Source organism: Homalodisca vitripennis, chromosome 2, assembly GCF_021130785.1.
Source record: "Homalodisca vitripennis isolate AUS2020 chromosome 2, UT_GWSS_2.1, whole genome shotgun sequence".
Taxonomy (NCBI): domain Eukaryota; kingdom Metazoa; phylum Arthropoda; class Insecta; order Hemiptera; family Cicadellidae; genus Homalodisca; species Homalodisca vitripennis.
The window spans coordinates 52,893,460-52,915,236 of NC_060208.1; the positions used below are offsets into that span (position 1 = coordinate 52,893,460).

Sequence of the window (21,777 nt, forward strand, 5' to 3'; positions counted from 1 at the left end):
AAAAACCTATTTATGAAAATGGGCAAAGTTGTAACAGTGACTAAAAAGTTCACTTCTATTTCCTATAAGGGTGTTCTGAGTTACATCCCTCCATCTTTATACCTAAAAAACTAAACAGAGTGTCTCCATACTTTTAACTTACACTGCATATATATCCGGATCTCTTACTTGCCGGATGATTGTGCTACCACTAGGCCACAGAGACTTTAATTTTTACGATTCAGTTATTTAGATATAGATTAAAACTTAAGAGTTATGCTCTTTTGTTTCCAATAAACTGAAGTTCTGCTTCCATCGAGATGGAGAATCCCACTGCTGAGGAAACTGTTGAGATCATGAACAGCAACAAAGTAGAAGATGAAGAACAACAACCATCAGAAGACAAAACCAACCTGTTTGAAGAGGAGTGTATCCCAGTAACACAGGTAAGGATGCAGAATACATGACTAAGATATGTAGCTTTTGTCATTTTCTTTGAATACCTTATTCTATATTTGTTTGTTTAACTTGTAAACTTGTATTTTTTTTTCTTTTCTTTCATTAGAGCTATCAAACCCTAACTGCGAGTACAGTGTGTATCTGTACTTACCAACAGTAATTTGAGTTTTTTTATTGAGAAACTTTTCATAGTTTCATCCCTCCAAAATTTGAAAAATGAATGTTTTCCCTCATTACATTAGTAGTTATTGAATTTATATTTGATCTAGTTAGAGGTTTGTACATACCGGCTGGTTGGACCTATGAAAGAACAGGTCAACCAAGTCAGCAATTCTCAGTTAGAGAAGTTAAATGGGCATCTACCCATCTATAAAGTCACATTTTCAATAGAATCACGTGTGTTTTAACCTCTTCATGCATGACGATGACATTTGACACCACTCAATAAATAAATATATATAAAATGTAAGATGTACTCCAAACTGTCTCTATCTCATGTAGTTCACTCAAGGGTTCATAGGTACTAGCATAGGCCACCCTACATCACAGTGGAAGCAATAGTTCATTTTCCCTCAATTTTTATTTAGTCCAGCATTGTTGTTATTAGTGAGAGGTTATTTAGGCAGGTTCATAATCTTTTCCTGATTAATGACAAACTTTTATCAGGTAAGAAAAATTATTTTCTGCTTTTTAGTATTATATACTAACATATTTACTAAGTATATTTTCGAAATTGCTAATATAGTAAAAATTAGCCACAAATTATTGATGAGTGGCAAATGACGCCACCATGCAATAAGTGAAACTATCCCGATGCCCATTACTGATTGGTATAGTTTCACTTATTTTATTTTTTCTTCTTTGTAGGTGTAAGAAAAAAATGGATACTTCTGTCTTGGATGATAGCGATATTGCTGAATACTTGGAATTACCTAGCGAGAATTTTATTCCATCTGGGTCAAAAGATGAGGAGTGAAGTGTATCAGGTGACGAACTATTTGAAGTTGATGTTGCCCAACAGAATATTTTAGAAGGTACAGAAAAATCAGACGATCCTTCTGAAATTTGCACAGATGTTCATAATTTTCAGTCAATACAGGAAAACCAAAGAAGTTATAACGATCACTCGCCCTCATGCTATATCCGAGTACAACACCTACATTGGAGGAGTTGATATGGCGGACAGATTGATAGCACATTACCCTCATGGCATCAAGTCTAAGAAGTGGTACCTTAGAGTATTCTTTCACCTCTTAAATGTGTCCCTAGTGAATGCCTGGTTGTGCTACAGGAAATCAGTTGATGGAAAAATGGACTTGTTGTCTTCCAAATCATCTGTAGCCAACACCCTTATTGCGAAAGGGTTATGTGACACGAAGAAGAGAGAAAGGCTCTCGTCAATGTCTCCTAACAACACTCCACCTCTTAAGAAAAAAAAATAACCAGTAAACATAATCCCGGAACTGAGATACGACAAAGTTGACCACTGGCCATCGAAAGTCGAAAACGCCAGGTAGCAGCGTTGCCGCTTTGAACACTGCTAGTAAAAACCAGATTCCAGTGTAAAACATTTGTGGTTTACATGTATTTCCAGACTGTATGGAAGCATTCCGTAGTAAATAGAATGTTCTTATATGGATATTTAAAAAAAATAAATTGATTTTAGTTTTGAAATTTAATATTTTTAAATTTAAATATTTTTTTATTTTACAAAATGTAACTATATTTAATGTTAAAAGATTAAATACATTTTTATACATTTATAACTTAAACATAGTACTTATTTCATGTACATGTAAAGGAAAATAAAACAAATTATATAAAAGGTAACATCAATTTTTTGTTACCTTATTGCATGGTGGTGTCATATGACGTCAGGTCAGCCATTTTTTAACTAAGACGCAAAAAAGTTTGAAAAAATTATTTTTGTTATTAAAAAAGCCTATTTAACAAGAAAAACAAGTAAAAAAATTTGTCTTCGAATTATTTAATAATTCATGCATGAAGAGGTTAATAAGCACTTCATGGTGTAACATTTATTTTATTTGTCATACACAAGTTATAACCAAATGTCACGATATAATATAAATTTGCTCAGTACCCTCTTCATATGGTTTAAGTATTTTTTTGGAAGTTGTGGCTGTTTTCCAAATGTGTACAGTTAAAGGATTCAAAGGCACAATTCAGAATAAATACGAAATTCAGAGTAGCAGGGTCCATCTAGATCTTACTAAGTCCAATTACTCTATGACCCTTCAGATCGTCATTTCAGGTGTCTGTATAGAAGGTGAGATTCATTGTCAGAGCTCAAACTTTCCATGGTGTGTAACTTAATAATGGGATGTCGTTTCAGTCTTTATTATTCAATACTAAAAATAAACTCATATTCGAGACCTGAAATTTTGATATGTTTGTACTGGTGAGGGAATGGTCCTCATCAAAAATAGGATGGGAGCTTAAAGCAACCTTAATACTTGAGGTAATGGTTATCATTCATAAGCCTAGTATAAGTGGGAAATAGCCAGCTGTTTTAGATATGAACCATCCAATGATATGCATCCAATGGCAGACAAACATTACCACATATTTGATATAAATACTCAGGTGGGGTTCAGAGATGTTTGGACTGAATTCAAAGGCCCAAACAAATCTATTTATTGATGAAAGTGTGGTGGGCTAATCCAAGGCCACCTATGGTTCCATAAAAATCCAAGAATGCTATTGGTTGCAAGAGTGATAAAGCTACACCATCTTATGTACCAGGATCCAGAGCATGCCATTCCTTCCACAATTGTCATAAAGAGAGGTAGATATCTTACTGGCCATGAGTTTCCTTCAAGGAAAAGCAATAGTAGAGCTGATAACTGCTTTTTTACCAACTGATGCTTGAGACCTGTGTTTCTAAGGAACTGATGAGAAATACACCTGGATCATCATTAAAATGTGTATTTTTGGTCATTATCTGTTTCCAAATGATGGAACCTCAACGTATCAAATTACATGTGTGATCTATCCATTTCCCATGATAAGAGGTTGGACTGGATACATGAAATTGTGTACCGCATGAGGAAGCTTGCTGTAAAGTGTAGGTACTGTAGTAATGATGGGTAGACAATTTGATACACAAGATTTATTAGTGGCAGCGTTTTAAAGTAAGAAATTAGTGTCAGTATCAAGGTGATCATAAGTTATAGAAAGTGAAATGTAGTCTCCGGATTCTCAGCTCTCCTTCGGTAAAAGGAGAGCCCCCAAACTGATAATACTGGATAAGTAGACTATATGTGTTGGCCTCAACACTTCGAACTTTTGTGGCATGCAACTCGTTCAATGCAAGAACCCCACTTACTATTTGGCAATAGCAAACAGGTAATTGCATCATTAAAAGTATCACATCCCTTACAATTTAGAAGGAATTATAATTTAAATTTCCCGAGACACTGATATGAACCTTAAAAGACAAGACAAGTTTACCACAAGATCAATTTATATTTTATATCTCTATCACTAGCTACTGACACTGGATTAAAATTATCAGCTATGTATGCAAGTGTTGTACCATTGGATTAGTATTCAAATTCAAATTCAAAACAATCTTTATTTACCATTTGCACATTACATTACAAGAATAAATATACAAATATAAACGGTGTCAATAGTATGAACTTAGATTTAAGAACTAAATACATAAGTTAATTTGCTAAAACAGTATGTATATGAACAAAAGTATAATTAATATTTAACCAATAATGTATAGTTTATTCCACACTGCTTTCAAAAAACTCATTAAATGAGTATAATGTTTTGTCAACAAGATATTCTTTTAATTTTAATCTGAACAATTTGACATTAGTAATGCTTTTGATATTTTCGGGGATACTATTGTAAAACTTTACTCCAGCAACTAATGGGGTTTTTCTCTTAAATTCTAATTTTAATTTTGGTACTGCCAACTGGTTTCGATTTATAGTCAAGTAGCCATTTTGTGATGATCCCAATACAGGAAGTCTATCCCTAGCTTTCCTAACAGCCACCACAGTGTCTAATATGTACAAGCCATACACAGTAAGAATACCTAGAGTTTGAAAATGTTGCTTTGCCCATTCACGATCCTCCAGATTAATCATTATACGAATGGCTTGTTTCTGAATGTGAAGAATACTTTGTAAATTTTGATCACTTGTTGCACCATACAAAACAATACCAAAAGATATATGGGAGTGTATATGGGCAAAATAAACAAATTTTAAAACATCCAACCAACAGAATTTTGATATGCTCCTTAAAGCATACAACCCAAAAGATAATTTATTTAGAACTGCATGTGTATGCTCATTCCAAGTTAAGTTTTTGTCTAAAACCATTCCTAAAAAATTAGTACTGTCTAATTGATTAAGTTTTACTTGTCCAATTTCGATATTTGGACTGTCTACACATTTATTTTGGCGAGTACTGAATAAGGCAAAATTTGTCTTTTCAAGATTAAGTAACAAATTTTTGTTGGAGAAATAGTTTCTGACTGAGATCCACTTTGTGCTTGATCTTCAATTACCTGCAAAGATTTGTTTGATATAATGAGATTAGAATCATCAGCATACAAGCACATTTTAGTTCCCGAATTTTTTACAGTCTGCGGTAAGCCGTTAAGGTAGCATAAGAACAAGATTGGCCCAAGAATAGATCCTTGAGGCACACCATGTAATATATTTCTTAACTTGGAATTAATACATATCAATTGATTAAATTTATTTTTAAATGATGTTTCGACATATTGTTTTCTATCTTTAAGGTAGAATTGTAGCCAATTTAGTGGCATTCCAATAATACCCAAGTCCCTGAGGGTGCTTATTAGGTTGTTATGTGAAACACTATCAAAAGCCTTGCACAGATCCATAAATATTCCCGCAGCATAGTCACCTCTATCAAATGCATCTGTAATTGATTCAATAAAGTCAATGCCAGCAGTTGTGACCAATTTACCTGGCCTGAACCCATGCTGTTCGCTGTCAAACAACTCATTGGTTTCAGGAAACTCCATCAATCTCATATACATTGCTCTTTCATATATTTTAGAAAAACTCGGCAGATAGCCAAGGGCCTGTAGTTATTAGGATCTGTGGTGTTCCCTTTCTTAAACACAGTTTTAACCTTAGAGATTTTTAACTTATCAGGGAATATACCGCTTATAAAGGATGAGTTAATCAGATGGGTGAGTGGCTTAATCAGAAATTTTTTTGCATGTTTAATAATTGGCAATGGAACCTCATCGAAACCAGCCGAGTATTTATTTTTAAAAGACATAACAATTTTTTTCAATTTCTAATTCAGTTATTGGTTTGACTCGAAATTTCTGGAGGGTAGGTCTAACATTTTGATTATTATTTTTACCATGATTGATATTGGAGAAGGACTATCTCTGTACTTGATGTATATGAATAAAGAACATTTTGACTTTGACTTTGGATACAAAATTTGAATTACTGACAATATTTGGAATTACATATTCATCTACTATTATAAAGTGCTCATTAAATATATTGCAGATTGTTCTTAGATCACTCTCTTCCTTACCATTAATAGATAACTTAATTTCATTATTTTCTTTTACAAGTGGTTTTATTTCATTAATAATAATTTTCCAAACAGCTTTGCAGGGGTTGTCAGACTTTGTTATTGTACTAATTACATATTTACTTTTAGTGTCAATGATATTTTTATAATACAGCTTTTTCTGTTCCTTTAACATATCCTTTAGATTAATATCTTTTGTGACCCTTAAAGTTTGGCTTAAACAAATTAAGTCCTCTTTATCTTTTCTTAAATCCTCACTTATCCAATTAATCCTGCTACAATTCCTTATTCTAGTTTTAACTTTTGGGAAACATGAGTTAAAATAGTACATACAAATGTCATAAACAGTATAATACTTCTTATCAACTGGTGCCTGATAAAGATTTAACCATGTCTCAGATGCTAAATTTTTTAGGAATATTTTTTTTATTTTTATCTGAAAACTGTCTATTTAATTGAGTAAAATAATTTTTATTATTGCTTTGATTTTGATATGAGATTTCTAAAAGTTGGGCATCATGATCTGAAAGCTCGGTGACAAGGCCAGAGATTGACAGTTGGTGCTTTGGTATATTAGTAAAAATATGGTCAATAGAGCTTTCACAATCAAATGCAACCCTTGTGGCAAAATTAACCATAGAAAACATATTATGTTGAGTTAACACATTACCAAACAAATCTGAAGCTCTAGATTTTTTCAAACAGTCAATATTTATGTCCCCTGCACACACTATGTATTTAAATTTTTTACTTGAAATAACCAAAACTACACTAAGTTTGTACAAAAATACATTATCATAAATTGAGCCAGGTGTTCTATACAAACCAACTATAACTACAGATAATCCATCTATTTTACATTGAACCAAACAGCATTCAAATTCTTTATCAGTCACCAATTCATTAATTTCAGGAATTTCAATCTTTTTTAGATTAAAATTTGTTTGACACATAATTAAGACTCCGCCACCTCTAAATTGCTTTCTACAGTACCAAGATTTAACACAGTATTCATTTATTTTTGTATTACGTATTTATAACTAATGGTTGAAGGTTATGCTCTGAAAGAATTAAAATGTCTGGTTTTATTTCATCTAATACAATTTCTAATGATGGTTTTCGAGACAAAAAGTTTTGAATATTTTGGTGCATTATGAAAAGACTATTTTTTTATTTAAATGAAGGTTTTATCTTGGTGGAGGAGTCATTCAGATTTTTAGATACATTTAATTTAGAGGTGGGAATATGTTCAGATTGTCTAAAAAACTTTGACTGCTTCTCTAGACGTTGACTTGGTGAGCGAGTGAGGCTGGCTCGTCAAGGATGTAAGTGCTACTGTGTCTGGATGGTTCACAAGACCTCCCCTCCTGATTTCATCCCTCAGCTTGCTGATAAATGCAGAATAAGAAAGTCCAAGATGCAATGGTCTTTGAGCTCCTGGTTGTTCTTTAGTGATTACCAAAACAGCAGCCCCAGTGGTCCTATGAAAAAGATTGATGTTTTTGGCAAAATGGTCGAGCTGGACATGATCCCGGACACAACCTATCGGTGAGCATACCAATGTGCTGAACTTCCTCTTCTTGAATTCCAGTGTCAGGTCAAGAAATGCCTGGTCATAGTCCTTCTTCTTAGGCTTGCCGTAATAGTGATCTTTGGTTATCAGGCTGTATACTGCTGCTGCTTGAGGATCACTTCTCTGGCACGCCAGAAACTCAGTTATGCAATCCGTCCTCTGAGGCTTGCCGAACTGTTTTGCAAACGTAACTGCCACTCCAGCTGTCATCCTTCTTAGATGATCGAAATCACCCGAGATCGAGTGGGCGAAGGCAATGGAATCATTACTTTTCAAGTCCTCAATCACCTGCCACATGTCCGCATCCAGAACTTTTATTTCTTTCCCAGAACCAATAACATCACTGTTTTGCAAACGTAACTGCCACTCCAGCTGTCATCCTTCTTGGATGATCGAAATCATCCGAGATCGAGTGGGCGAAGGCAATGGAATCATTTCTTTTCAAGTCCTCAATCACCTGCCACATGTCCGCATCCAGAACTTTTATTTCTTTCCCAGAACCAATAACATCACTGGGTTCACTTGGGCTGTTGACTTCCAACTCACTCCTGGACAAGGTATCAACCATATCTTTTCTTCAATAAGGTTGATACAATTTTAGGATGGCTTATAAGGTTCAATAGTTGTTTGTTACAATCTTCAGGATTGGAGTTGATATTCATACTCTTATTTAAGTTTCCTGGAGTGACAGTAGACTGCCATTTGGAAAGAGCATTTAATATTAAATATGCCAATTTAGATTTTCCCCTTTTGTTTAAATGGAGGCCTTGAGTAGTATAGTGAAACCTCCTGAAATCACTTAAGTCAATCAGAAAGACATTCTTTAACCTATTTGTTAACTCAGTAATGTAGTTATTAACGAGTCTTAAGTCTTGATCATCAACAATCCTGAAATCTTCGTCAAATCTTTGTGGAATCGAAGTGATAAAAACAGGCTTAGTCTTGCTGAGAAGCAGTAATTGGTTTTCCAGATTAGAGTAAATATCTTGAAAATCACCATTCAGACTATCACCAAACATATCCACTTTCTACACCAAGTAGTGTATAATATAAACTATACTTGCATCTCAAGTACTATTGATCATAAGTGTTTATTGTTCATAAGAATTTTTCACAGCTAGATTTTCTGGAACCAAGCAAAATTAAGATGGTACTGGAGTTGGCTAATGTTATTCAATTACAAATTTGATTGAATGCTGACCCATTAAAGAGATAAATTATTTAGCTGTACACTTTGTTATTTAAAATTACTGTAACATAATTATAGTATAGATTGAATGATAGAGTAGGTGATATTAAGGCTTATTTAAATAAATTGTGAGATCTTTATTTCACACAACTTACTTAGCTGAATGTTGATGATTTTTGTAGATAATAGAAAAACACAAAAATAAATTTATGTACTCATACATTGAGGTACGTTTGTGTAACACATTCTGAGAAAGAATTGTTTATTTAAAAATTAAATTTTAGTTTAATAAGCACTGATTAAAATATTCAACTTAAAATTCAAAAACATTTGCTGTGCCCATTTTGAACTCTACACAGAAATAATTAATAATTTAAACAAATAATTAAACAAATAATTAATAATTTAAAGTTAAAAATCACAGTTCAGAAACTTACGCTATCAAAGTAATGTGTTTGTGGAGGATTGATTTCCATTAGGATACAACATCTATACTTCCTACAGAAAAAGGCATTCAATAAAAGTTGGTGAAAGTAGCCATGTGAATTTCACTAGGTAGAGTGAAATAATCTAAAAGTTGTGGGGATTTAAATAGAGTGTCTACACAATCTACTTTTGATGAATCCTTTCACAATTAAATGTGTGCTCCGTACAAAATCTTATATATTTTCCATCCTTCTTATTATTTGTTCCATTCATGTTGGTATCAATGTATATATTTTTCAATATATGATGTTTTAGGGTCAGTATGAACATGAACAGATCACTCCTGAAAGAAACTGTGTGTACTCACCAGAAGAAGATCCTCAGTACGAAGATCTAACTGCAGTGGATCTGAGAACCTCAAGAGCAATGGAACACATAGAGAACCTCCCAGATACTATGAGACAGTTCAGACCAAACCAAAAGGAAACCATCAGTATAGCTCAGCTGATAGAGAACTTTTATTACAATGATCCCTCTGGAAACAAAAACTCCCCAAGGTATTTCTTAGTCACAACTCCTTCATCTAAAGGTGAGTATTTGATGTCCAACCATGAAACATACGAGGATAACCACGATTATGTTATAACTGATTACCCCACGTCAGATCAAACTTATCCTCAAAGCATGTATGCTGAAGGCACCAATTATCCCAACCGTTGGGATGCAGAAACCAACACCGAACCGGTCTTGAAGGTCGATCAAGAAACACAGACTTGGGTCCGGGAAGTAAGAGAAGTTTCGGTACAGACGGATGCAATTGCATATTCTTTAATGAAGAACACGAAACCAATGAACTTCAAGTATACTTGCTCACTGTGCCAACGGCTATACTCATCCAAGAGCAGTTATGATCGACATTTACGCACCCACAGCAACAATGGAGATAGGAAGATGATTGCAGATGTCCATTTTACGACCCAAGCAAAACTCCAAATTTATAAGAAACACATGTCTAATGGTCATCTGCAGAATCCTATTGTGATCCAGATGCCACGGAAGGCATTTCGATGCGATATTTGTGAAAGGTGTTTTCCTTCGCAGATTGAACGTGAGAGTCACGAGTGTATTGTGGAACCATTTTCGATGACTAAATGTCCTCACTGTCCCGTCAAATGTTACACAGTTGGAGCCTTAAATGATCACATAAAGTATACTCACAATATTGAACACACTCAAGGTACTAACAATCAATACTATTGTGTATTCTGTAACATGAGTTTTGAAAATGGATACAATTTTCACTTGCATTTGGACAAGCATCTATCTCCATAAGTATTTACTTATTTTCAATAATTATAATGACTAGATAAGTACATTAATTAATGATAAATTTGTTGATGGTAGAAAAACAAAGACAAAAAACAATCAGGTGGTTTCCCATTAATGATTTCAAATAGTGATTACCAACTTTAATTTAACTTTTCTTTTGTTAAACTCGGCAGTATATATTTGATTTATTGTTGCGTCTTACAATTCGTTATTTAAAAAATGTTTTATGATTTTATTGTTTTGAATATGTTATATTTTGTTTTATACTATTTTGAATTTTGCTAATTTATTGGAAATGATCAATATTTTCATTGGAAAGCTAATTCATTTTAAATAAGCATGGACTGGAAATGAATGGAATAATCTTTTTACTTAATTTACTTTTAAGTAGAACTTCTATTAGAATACAATTTTATTTGATATACTTGTTTTTATAGTTTTATTTTTGTTGAGCATTTTTAAAATTTTGTTAAATACAAATAAATTAAACAAGTAAACATGTTATTTTTTTAAACTCTTCCTTAATTCATGACAGACCAGTTTGTATAGAAATAAAACAAAAAATCACCTTTAATCACAGGCACGGAAGGATCTCAAATAATACAGTGTTCATTTACTCAATAAAAGTGAAGAAGAAAGACAGTTGTAGAATCACTTCCTTTACAACCGGAATGAAATATCAAATAGCATATTATCGGAAAATATGATGGTAATTTTCTTATTTTATGACATCAAATATCCTACACTGAGCTCTTTTCTAAGTTATTTGTATACTTGCTTACACTAAACAGATATTTTTTTTAATATTGCAGACTGTTCTCATGTTAAATGCATTGACAAGAAAAGTGCCTATTTATGCACTTGTATACAACTTTTGTTTACCTTACAAATGAAATTGCTTTATTATTTTTGTCTATTTTCTGGCATTTCTAGAACTTAAGTGAACAATTTTAATACCTATATAATACCAACTTTCTGAAATACCTGTTGCTTACAGTTTGTTATTGAGCCTAGATTAAAAGAATATTACATATATGGGTTAGCTTTTTTGGAATGTTATTATTTACGAAACTTTTTTAACAAAACTATAATGTTTAGCGATGATATTATACAACCTTTCATAATAAATAAAACTTCATATTTTGAAGGAATTTTCAAATCACACACTTATCTATAGGTCCAAAGTTTTTTTAGAATTTAATCCTGTATGTTTCAGATAACGATTTGATTGGTAGTAAACACCATGTTTATTAGTAAAATTGTCACCAAAGTTCCAAAAGCTTAAAACAGAAAAAAAACTTGATTGTACATCAATCAAAATTGTTAAAGTACGATTTGTTTATAGCAGTTAATTTATAACCGCAGTAAATTGTGGTTCCTTAATAGAGATAAGCAATATGCATTTATAGTTGCAATTCTTAAGCAATAATAATTATAAGTCTAGATAAACACATTTTGTACTTGTATAAGGTTGTATGGTTGACAGAAGAATAAAATATGAATAATTAACAAACAATTAACTTGCATGTACTGTAAACCATCAAAAATTATTGTTTTATAAATTCATCAAAATATAAGATAATATACTAACATTTCTAGTTTAGCCTATAAAAGTTTTATAACAAGTTAAAGGAGTTGATAACAATCAATATTAATATAGGTCTAATCAATTATAACTTTAGTTTCTGTGTACTACTATATTTAACTGGACATTTTTTAATTACAGCTTCAATATAAAATTGTATGAGGTAAAATTGAATGCAGATTAAAAAGTTTAGTGAGACCAAGTATGTAGAAATAATAGTGATGTACAGGGTGCAATATGAAAGTAATTCACATCTAAGAAAAATAGATTTATTCATTTGATTGTTACAAATGATTAAAATTCTTCATCATACTTTCCTCCTGCATCATTACACCTGCATAGATGATTCTGCCATGCCTGGAAAGCACCCTGGACCTCCTCGACTGGAATGCCTCTCAGGAACCTAGTAACGTGAGCTTAGATGTTCACCACCGACTCCCAGTGCAAAAAAAATTCACACAGAGGCAATTCAAGGCTGTAAAGAGGCTAGGGCACCACAGGGGTCTTTTTATGGGTCAGGTAGTGAGTAATGACGAAGGCCGTGTGGCCTCGGGGAATTGTCATGGTGGAGTTTGAGACATTTTTTATTTCTGAACTGACACACGTGACACAGCGTTTCAGTTTCTTGAGTACATTACCTTCAACAAGTCACTTTTCTACATGTCATCTGGAGATCATGCTGAAACACTTGTAGATTTGGTAATGTTTCTATTTTGTTTGTCTCAACATCTGCTTCTGTCGAAGTTGATCAGTCTCAGGTTCTTATTGTTTCAATGATGGCCAAATCTTTTTCCAAGCCTTCTGAAGGGTGGTTTGTCTACTTTCATCCCAAGCTGCAGATGGAATTTTTATATTTAAACTTTTAATTGCCTCAAAAAGGTTATGATACATCATTTTCTGTTTTTTTTTTCCATGAGAGAGCCGACAGACATATTCTCTTGTGCATCTTCTCTTTAGTCACTTAATGATGCCTTGATCTATAGGATGTATTAAAGGTGTAAAGTGGGGCGGTAAAAATCAAGTCTCAACAGGATCGCCAACGGATCACACAGACGGTTGGACACTAGGTCGGATATCTGAAGGAGTCGGATGTGGGAATGTCGGATATGAGAGGTTCTACTATACTTGTATTTTAAGCATTAAATTGTCTTCATAATAGTACATACACTGCAATATATTGCAAGTGTATTTCAAAGTGAAAATTTAACTTAAAATCTCTCCATATATCATATGAGTAAAAAGATGTCTGCTTAAGCTGATCTAATAAACAGAACAGACATAATGTAAAATTGTGAAATTTAATCATTTTTATTTAAGGGTTACTGCATCAAAGAAGCAACAAACTAACTTCACTCCAATTTTATTCCTAACACAGGGTAAATAGTGTCTGGAATATTGGGCCACTTGAAGAACTAGGTGAACACGCGGCTGGAGCATGAAGTATTTAAGAATGCCCATGCCAAGTATTTAAGAATGGTTCAATTTAATTTATAATACATTGATATGTTTAGCTCCACCTACTTATTTTTGATTGGTTAGGTTCAATACGCCCACTGTGGGTTTTACACAAGAAAATACTGAGAAAGAATGACAAAATGTCCATTGAGTAAATGAACATTCTACTCTATGAGTGGATCTCCATAACACATACTGTATTCAGTTAAGAATGATAGAATTATAAAATGCACACATTTACTGGGTACAAGAAGAACAGAATACTTTATTATAACATGTATAATTAAAAAAGTATTAGATATAAATAAATTCTTAACACTATTTCATGAAAATTAAGCAACATCAGCATTTATAAACATTTACAGAGTTTTCAGGTGCTGAATGAATAATATTTTAAATGCGAAAGTGCCTTTATTTGTTATACTTTATTCAACCCGTAAACTATTCAACCGATTATACTGAAATTTTACATGAATATTCTTAGGGCACCTAGTTAACTACTTTATATTTGTTTCAATGTTTAGTGTGAAAGCATAGAGTATGCTTGATAGTAACAACACTTCTTATTTCAACCTTTAACCAACTGCCTTTTATATATTTTCTTTATCGGAAAACAAGACGAAATCAACTATGAAACAAAATACTAAGATCAGAGTAAATTAAAATTACCATACATATACAAGTTTTGGCATATTTTCTTGATCAGCAACTAGGTAAGCTTGTAAACTTAACATTGGCACTGGAAATAGAATTCACTTGAACCAAAAGTGTTCATACACGTGCAAACCCTATGAAATTTTGTGCTAGGCTGCTAGTTATTTTTTAATACATTCGCTGCGACAAAAAGCATAATTAGGGTTACCGGATGCTGAAAAATTGTTATGTAGAAAAAACTTAACCACGTGGGGCCGGCCGCACTAAATGTGTTAATCTATAATAATGTTTTAAATATTACATTACTATTTTAAAATATTTAACTTTTTAAAACCTCACTGAAATACAATTTGTTGTAAATTTACTGTAAATAATATGGCTATTAAATAAGAGACTGACACTGCTGCTGCGGATAAAGGAGACATGGGTCAACCTCTATTAATCAACAGCTGTTTAGTGTAAACCTTTCTCTTTAGTATGCAGCTATTCTTGCTTCTGTACAGATGTCTGACTAAACAACACCGTTTAGTCAGAGCTTACATTCTTGTTTTTTTATTTATTTTTTTTGCAGGATAAAATAGTTAGTGTACTGGTAGAGCAACAAATTATTGAGAAATTTCACTTTAAACTTAGAAAAACTGCTACTGAAGCTTATAATTTGCTGAAAGAAGTGTATGGCAGTGAATGTTTATCATGGGGACAAGTTTTTAAATCTTTTAAAAGTGACAGCAACATAGAGCATTGTAGGGATAGAGAAGGAGTGTATATTGAAGTCACCTTCAGTGATGGTGATTATGTATAAAAAAATTAACATTTTTTATGTTAGTCTCATTATTTAATAGCCACACCATGGACAACAATAATATATAAATATAAGGACTTGGGGTTTCACTAGATATTATATCAATGGTGGAAACTGAATGTCTTTATCATTTGTTTCAACTTTATAGACAAAAAGTAAATAAGATCTTTTTTTAAACTAAACATATTTATATTTGTATAAGTCCAGAAAGAGAATCACAGCCTCCTCTTACAAAACAACTGTAAAAAAGTTTTATAAATATTAACAAAATTATAATAGCCTACTATTCCAATATAATAAGTAACAAGAAATAATAAATGGTTGATATTATATAAATATTCAGAAAAAATAAGACAAATTAAAATATAAATTTAAAATATGTTTGTTTCAGTTTGTGAATTTATAAATTAAAGCACTATTTGATTGATGCCATAACATTGTTTCCTTCTCTAAAATATAACAAAATTAATTACATAAAATTGCTGGATAGGTGTTAAGCTCTGTGACACATTGGATATTTCTTAAAAATATTTTAACTAATATTAGAACTTTATCCTTCCACTGAGGGCAGGAACATGCTGTATGAATCCTCTTGCTATGTGTTTGGAAATGTTCCATATAGCTCTTGCTGATACAAATAACAGTGCTCCCTTAATAACCAGATGAACAGCATACAACCTGAAAAATGTATTATTAATGTATGTAAATGTATTAATGTATTAGCTTCAACTGCTACATTTTTAAAAACTGAAGAGACCTCTGTCTACTTTGTGGGCTCTCTGCACTCTATTATTTCCTTGATTTTCATGCTCAACTTCAAGGACATAGGCTACATAACTTAAAGTATAGTACACCAAATACAGTACTTTTATTTTATATAGCCTACTCAACTCAAGTTTGCAATGTTGGTTTATTCGTATTTCGGCTTCAGTAAGATGTAACTTAAGTGACGATGAAGAAATATATTGGATGTTCAAAATTCTAAAATTATCAGATTAAGAATATAACTACTAAAATTTTATATGGAAATGTAACTGTTTTATTTTTCCTCAAATGTTGGACATTTATATAGTATCCTGAACATATTGCAATTTGGAGTCTTTGAGTCATTTCAACCTTGAATCTATTGTTTGAGTTTAGCTGTTCTTGTTAAGTTTTGCTAAGAAACAGGTGTATTTCAGATAGTTGGCATAAGAGCTAAACCATAAAGAGTTTTTAATTCTCAGACTATCTACAGCAACTTTTGTTCTTATAAGTTTTAATATGGTGACAGTACAAAGTTTTGATGAGTATATATAGAATAACATAACAACAATACAAGTGAACACAATAACTACTGTAATTTCTAGCAAAAGCAATCAAAGTTTAAACACATATAGTAATAACTTGACCCTTATGCAAGTTTGATAGCCAGATACACACACACAGAACATACATTATAAGCACGGATATTTAATATATATATATATATTTTGTAGTATTATATAATATTTTTTATTATATGTACGTGTGTGTGTGTATGTATTCGTCAGCCCGGGCCCTCTATGAGTCCGGACCCCTATGCATTTGCCCCCCTGGTCGTCGGCCCTGCTCGTGGACATCCATAAGGTTGCCCAGATTGAATTGACACATCGGTTTTTGCTGTACCCAGTGGTGGGTTCAACTGGAAGGTATAAACCAGCCAGAAGTGATCTCTGCTGGGTTACCTTTTTTTATTATGTACTTTAAAAACTTAAGAAGTAAGATTAGAGTTTCTGCTGTATACGTCTATGAATTGTCATGCTTTTATACTTTTGTATCCCATCTGTTTAGCATAGTTTAGTAGTATTGTATACCATAAGAAATTATAATCAATTTGTTGTTCGGGATTCCGAGAATAAGAAATCAGAGACAAGTATCTTGCCCTGACTGCCTGACTTAAGCTTCAGCAGACTTTGCAATAATTCCAATGGATTTGATCAACGTAATTGATTTTAAATTCTTTTGGTCAAAAATTTCACATAAATTTTTTATGAGAGTTATTTCAAAAACAAAATCTGTAACTCTGGAAAATTTAATTTGATCCTCCTACTAAAGTATAAGAAAATCAAACTCACAGCTGCAGCCTCCGTCTGGCTTTGACAACTGTGGCAGGTTCTTCTCTTAGTAAATATTGTCTACAGCCTCTAATGTATTCTGCCATCATCACTTCCCAGGAGATCTCACCCATGTGAAATGGAAACTCCTGTTGATCCTGAGGCTCCAGGCTCTCCCATAGAAGCCTCTGGTTGTTCTCCTGGAACTGAAAGTGCCGGCAGGAGAAGTATCTCAGTACCTGAGAATATTTGTCGAGGCGGCCGCAAAGCATTCGTAACCTGCACAGTCATGTAACAGCTCAGTTTTTAACACTCTTAAACATATTTTTTATGAGATTTTCAATGTACCTACATGTCCTACTTCCCAATCATTACTACATTTTCAAAATAACTATGCCTTACTTTGTTAATACTAACTTACAGCTCAATAGCATATATTTCTGTTTTTCCTACTTATTTTCATTAAGTGACAATATCTCTGTTGGGATATGTACAAGCCTTATTCAATACATACCATGTACTGACAAATTATTATTATTACCTTTAATTTAATACAAATTGAAGATATTAACTATTGAATTTTATGTTTTTAATCCACTTTAGACGGTAGGACAGAATAGGTCAAATAAAAGGAAGGCTAGCTTTAATTCATATAATATTATGATCAAATAATAAAACAATTTTAACGAGCTATGTAAAATCAGATGCTACAAAGTTTATTCTGTAGTAATTGGGCTAAAAATGGATAACAGGATTCTGACATTTGTCATTTTGTTACAAAATTTGAACATTAGGATTGGAATCTATCCTCTTCTGTAGATGGTAAAAACATTAAAAAACGAGGTTAAGTATACAAACAAATAAATAAAACTAATCAATGTATAATGATGAACATGCCAAAGTTAAGCTTGGTCTCAGAACAATTTGTAAGTAAAAAATCAAGCATGTAACTGAAAGTTTAAAGCGTTCAGGAATAACACAAACCATGTCACTAAACAAAACAGGTCCACTGCACACATCAAATTAGGTGAGGGACTAGAGAAAAATCCATACTGACTCCTGTGGTACCATGGCTTGTGATCTGAAACAAAAGAGCAGAATGGCGATGTTTTGCAGGGGTTGAAAGGTAAATTACTTCAACCTTACATAGTTCTTGATCTCAAAGTTGGTGTGTTTGGCTTAAATTGAAACACTAAAGTTTCACAGAAGACTGTTATATATTCATACATAATACTGCTTTCTTGCAAGAGTCTTCTAATATAACATTCATCTGTTTTTACCATAAATTTTATCGTTGTTACCGGTATATCAAAACATCTTAACCAACAAAACAAAATAACTGAGCTCATTATACACAACACAGCTGGTGTAGTTATAACTACAAAATGTTAAATGCAAAAGGTTAAATAATTTTTATTATATTTATCTACAGACAGCGCTAGATAAATGTCCAAATAGTTATCAGTATATTTTCAACAAGAAACTTTACAAACAACACTGTAATAAATAAAATGATAAGGAGCCCATGGGCTGTTAGTAGCTTTTGTATAGTACCTCGGAGTCTTTAATTAATTATTTAATTTAATCTAAATTATATTTTTGTTAATTGATAGCTTATTTAATTTAATGCACCTACTGGTCTACTTGAGTATAATCAGGGTAACTCCACTCAGGTGTATCTAGGGTGTACTTAAATTTTACAGCCCGATTAATTATAATTGGGACTTCTTTCTGTGGGATTATAGAATTCACAAACAATGTAAATTCTCATTTTATTATTAATGTTTTTGTTAAAACATTTTTGTTAATAAGTGTCAACCGTCATCTCCCTCAGTACACTAGATCTATTGAATTATCCTTGCGTCCCAGAAACTCGATATTTGCGGTTAGTGATGTGCCACTCCTGGATATCCATAAGGTTACCCACATTTATGTGACACATCAGTTTTTACAGATGTCTTATATAAAATTAGGTGTATCACGTGAATATATGTTCCTGATTTATGTGAAGGACATATATTTTGTTGTCAAATAGAATATATATTCATTTAAAACCATATTTCATTATACAAAAGTGAGAGTATGCTAATAAAGACTAGTGTAGTTCACAACCTGGCTGGCCGGCCACACAACGTGTTCAGAGAGTCCACTACCAAAGCAGGCAGGTAATGTAAGAGAATGTTGTAGACAGCAGATAACCAGGGTGACTGAGGTCGCAGCACGAAGGGGTACCACATGAGGTTGAGGGAGGGATAGAGTCGTATGTACTTCTCCATAGTATCCCCGAACTGGCCCCAGGTGATATTATTGGCTTGGGTCGATACGAAGTTGATCACTGGCAGGCCGTTCTTTACTTTTATGTTGTGCCTGAAAGGGTGAACACAAAATCAATCTTAACATACGAGTAGATGATGCAGAGCCAAAGATGTGTTTTTTTTGTTGTTTCTGAACCATCAAACGAACAATGGTTAAATATGTTGAATAGAAAATACTGTGCTGAAAATATGAGTTCTGTTGCTGTAGTGTGGTAATCTGCATTTAAAATTGATCAATGTTTGATGCAATTTATCAATATCAATCGTTTGGATAAAAATGTATAAACGAATCTTCGTTTAAAATTTTTCCACTCACAGTACTCAGCTACTGGTAAGATAACAAATGTATTCATGGATACATCCTGCACATTACTGCAAATGGAAGTGTAAAGGTTAAGTTGAAATGGAATTAAATTTATGCCATAGCATGAATTATATTATTTTTAATCAATCCATTAAGGATAAAAATTAATAATTTAATTTTTACTATTCATTCAACGATATACATTGTTATGTGTCAAATATATTATATTTATCTATTAATATTGATTTACAAAAAGTATTTGCTTCATCAGAAAAAAAATCAGATCTATCACTTATCAGACGACTATTAGACCATAGAGCCTTCGCATTTTTTATTCAGTTATTTTGTATGTGGTCGTTTCTGTAAATGTATAACCAAATTATATATAGACAGACAGGAGTGTAAATTTCTTGTCACTCTACTTGGTTCAACCACATCCGTCACGATTGGTAAATGATCTGGATATACTAAACTATAGGGATCTACCTAATGAGTGATGAAAAGTTGATGTACATCCCTGATTTTTACTCTTCATTTTCTATTTAATTTTTAGATAACAGACTAATGGGTTGCCTACCATTGTTGGGTCGCGACACTGTAGGCCAGTGCCAGGATAGCATTAGCTGTGTAGTCTACAGGTACTAGGTTGGCCACCGCATGATCGTTGCACAGAATTGCTCTTAGTACTCCTATGGAAGCACTGGCCACTACTCCTGTGGGTCCTTGTATATTATTGATCCAGCCTGGCAACGGCTCTGATAGTGTAGATATCACTGTAAGCAGGCAAAAATAGGCAGCTGTAGTGCAAACTTTGTTAGAAGTTTATTATTTAGACAATATTAGAAGTTATGCTTGTTAACTGGAAACTAAAGGCTTAAAAGGTGGAAACTACCACAAATTGAATAAACAAAATAATTTCATGAGAAATAGTGATGACTTAGTAGTAGTAGAGTTAGAAACCACCAGTGTTATATAAGTACATAATTATATCTTGGAATTAAGGTTATTTTGACAACATTAATGAATGTGTTATTGGAATAATCTTTTATACTATTCAACCAAATAGCATTGATATTTTGAACAAAATAATATTAAGTAAAGGAATAATAGAATGTTGTCCTGCAATCCTTATGGTAAGTTAATTTAATCTATTTAAGTTTATATGGTTGCCTAGTGCAACCTAGTCATTATTTTCCTAAGGAATGGATACCTTATGCTCAAACTCAATCTGCGACTTGCAGAGCCATCCGTAATATTTTGCTACCTTGGTTTTTCTTTTTTTTTCTCTTAGGACAAGAAGCTTAGAAAACTGCCCCTAGTCCTATAAGGACCTTGTGCTGCTTCCAGCTATTCTGGATGGGTCAAGGTTGGGGGTAGGGGGCCGCCTATCTGTATTCATCTCTTTCAGTGTGCTTTTTGCTGATGAACACCCAGATAGATCTTAAAGAGTTTATGATTTGGCAGTTCAGGCATATTATTTAAGAGTTACATGAGCATGAAGTAGATGAAGTAAAGGTTAATTTAATAAGAAGCAGACATTAATGGAATCCAAATCCCTAAGAAGGCAGCTCTACATGTTACTATTCTCTTATAAAATATATCAAGTTGCTTCCAGATCCTGAGCTCTTGACTGAAGGAGTACTATATCCAGAATTTTACTTTATTATTACTGATTACATCAAGGGAACGACTAACAACAATCTTAAGCAGATTCTGATTAGAAACCAAGTGCATTCCTGTGCAACCATTGCATCGTCTCTTCCCTTGACTTTAACATAATACTCGAGTCCATACTCACTTTGGGCCTTCCTGTGTACGAATTTTCTTGTTTGCCACATCTGGATGCACTCTTCAAATATCACACTGGGTAATCTCAGATACTGCTGCAGGTGAAGAACTACAGTAGTTTGAACGAGATAAGATATAGTGAATTTTGGAGAAGCAGTGAGTGAAGGCATCCAAAATTCCCTGTAAGGGCACCTCTAATAGTATTTTCATATATAATAAGGCCAACTTATAACCTTATAAACTTGGGAGCTGGCATGGCAAACATCTGCTCTGGCG

At 32.9% G+C, this 21,777-nt stretch overlaps 2 protein-coding genes across 9 annotated transcripts in view; one reads left to right on the forward strand and one right to left on the reverse strand.

Moving 5' to 3' along the window:
- LOC124353934 (zinc finger and BTB domain-containing protein 41-like) overlaps positions 1 to 11,025 on the forward strand; it is a 41,908-nt gene extending 30,883 nt beyond the window's left edge. For 2 of the 3 annotated variants that reach the window (XM_046803996.1, XM_046803995.1), the window contains exons 2-3: positions 284 to 425; positions 9,510 to 11,025. In XM_046803996.1, coding sequence (XP_046659952.1) covers positions 300 to 425; positions 9,510 to 10,526 — 1,143 coding nt within the window. In that variant the 5' untranslated portion in view covers positions 284 to 299 and the 3' untranslated portion in view covers positions 10,527 to 11,025. The remainder of the gene's footprint in view (positions 1 to 283; positions 426 to 9,509) is intronic. The other variant, XM_046803997.1, reaches the window with a different exon arrangement.
- Positions 11,026 to 12,363: 1,338 nt separating this feature from the next.
- The window catches only part of LOC124353937 (putative fatty acyl-CoA reductase CG5065), a 49,368-nt gene continuing 39,954 nt past the window's right edge, over positions 12,364 to 21,777 (reverse strand). For 4 of the 6 annotated variants that reach the window (XM_046804002.1, XM_046804000.1, XM_046804001.1 and 1 more), the window contains 4 exons: positions 20,291 to 20,486; positions 19,207 to 19,461; positions 17,116 to 17,373; positions 12,364 to 15,697 (listed from right to left, as the gene is read on the reverse strand). In XM_046804002.1, the coding sequence (XP_046659958.1) occupies positions 15,562 to 15,697; positions 17,116 to 17,373; positions 19,207 to 19,461; positions 20,291 to 20,486 (845 nt within the window). In that variant the 3' untranslated portion in view covers positions 12,364 to 15,561. Of the gene's footprint in view, positions 15,698 to 17,115; positions 17,374 to 18,078; positions 18,176 to 19,206; positions 19,462 to 20,290; positions 20,487 to 21,777 lie in introns of those variants that run through there. The other 2 variants (XM_046804003.1, XR_006921647.1) reach the window with 2 other exon arrangements.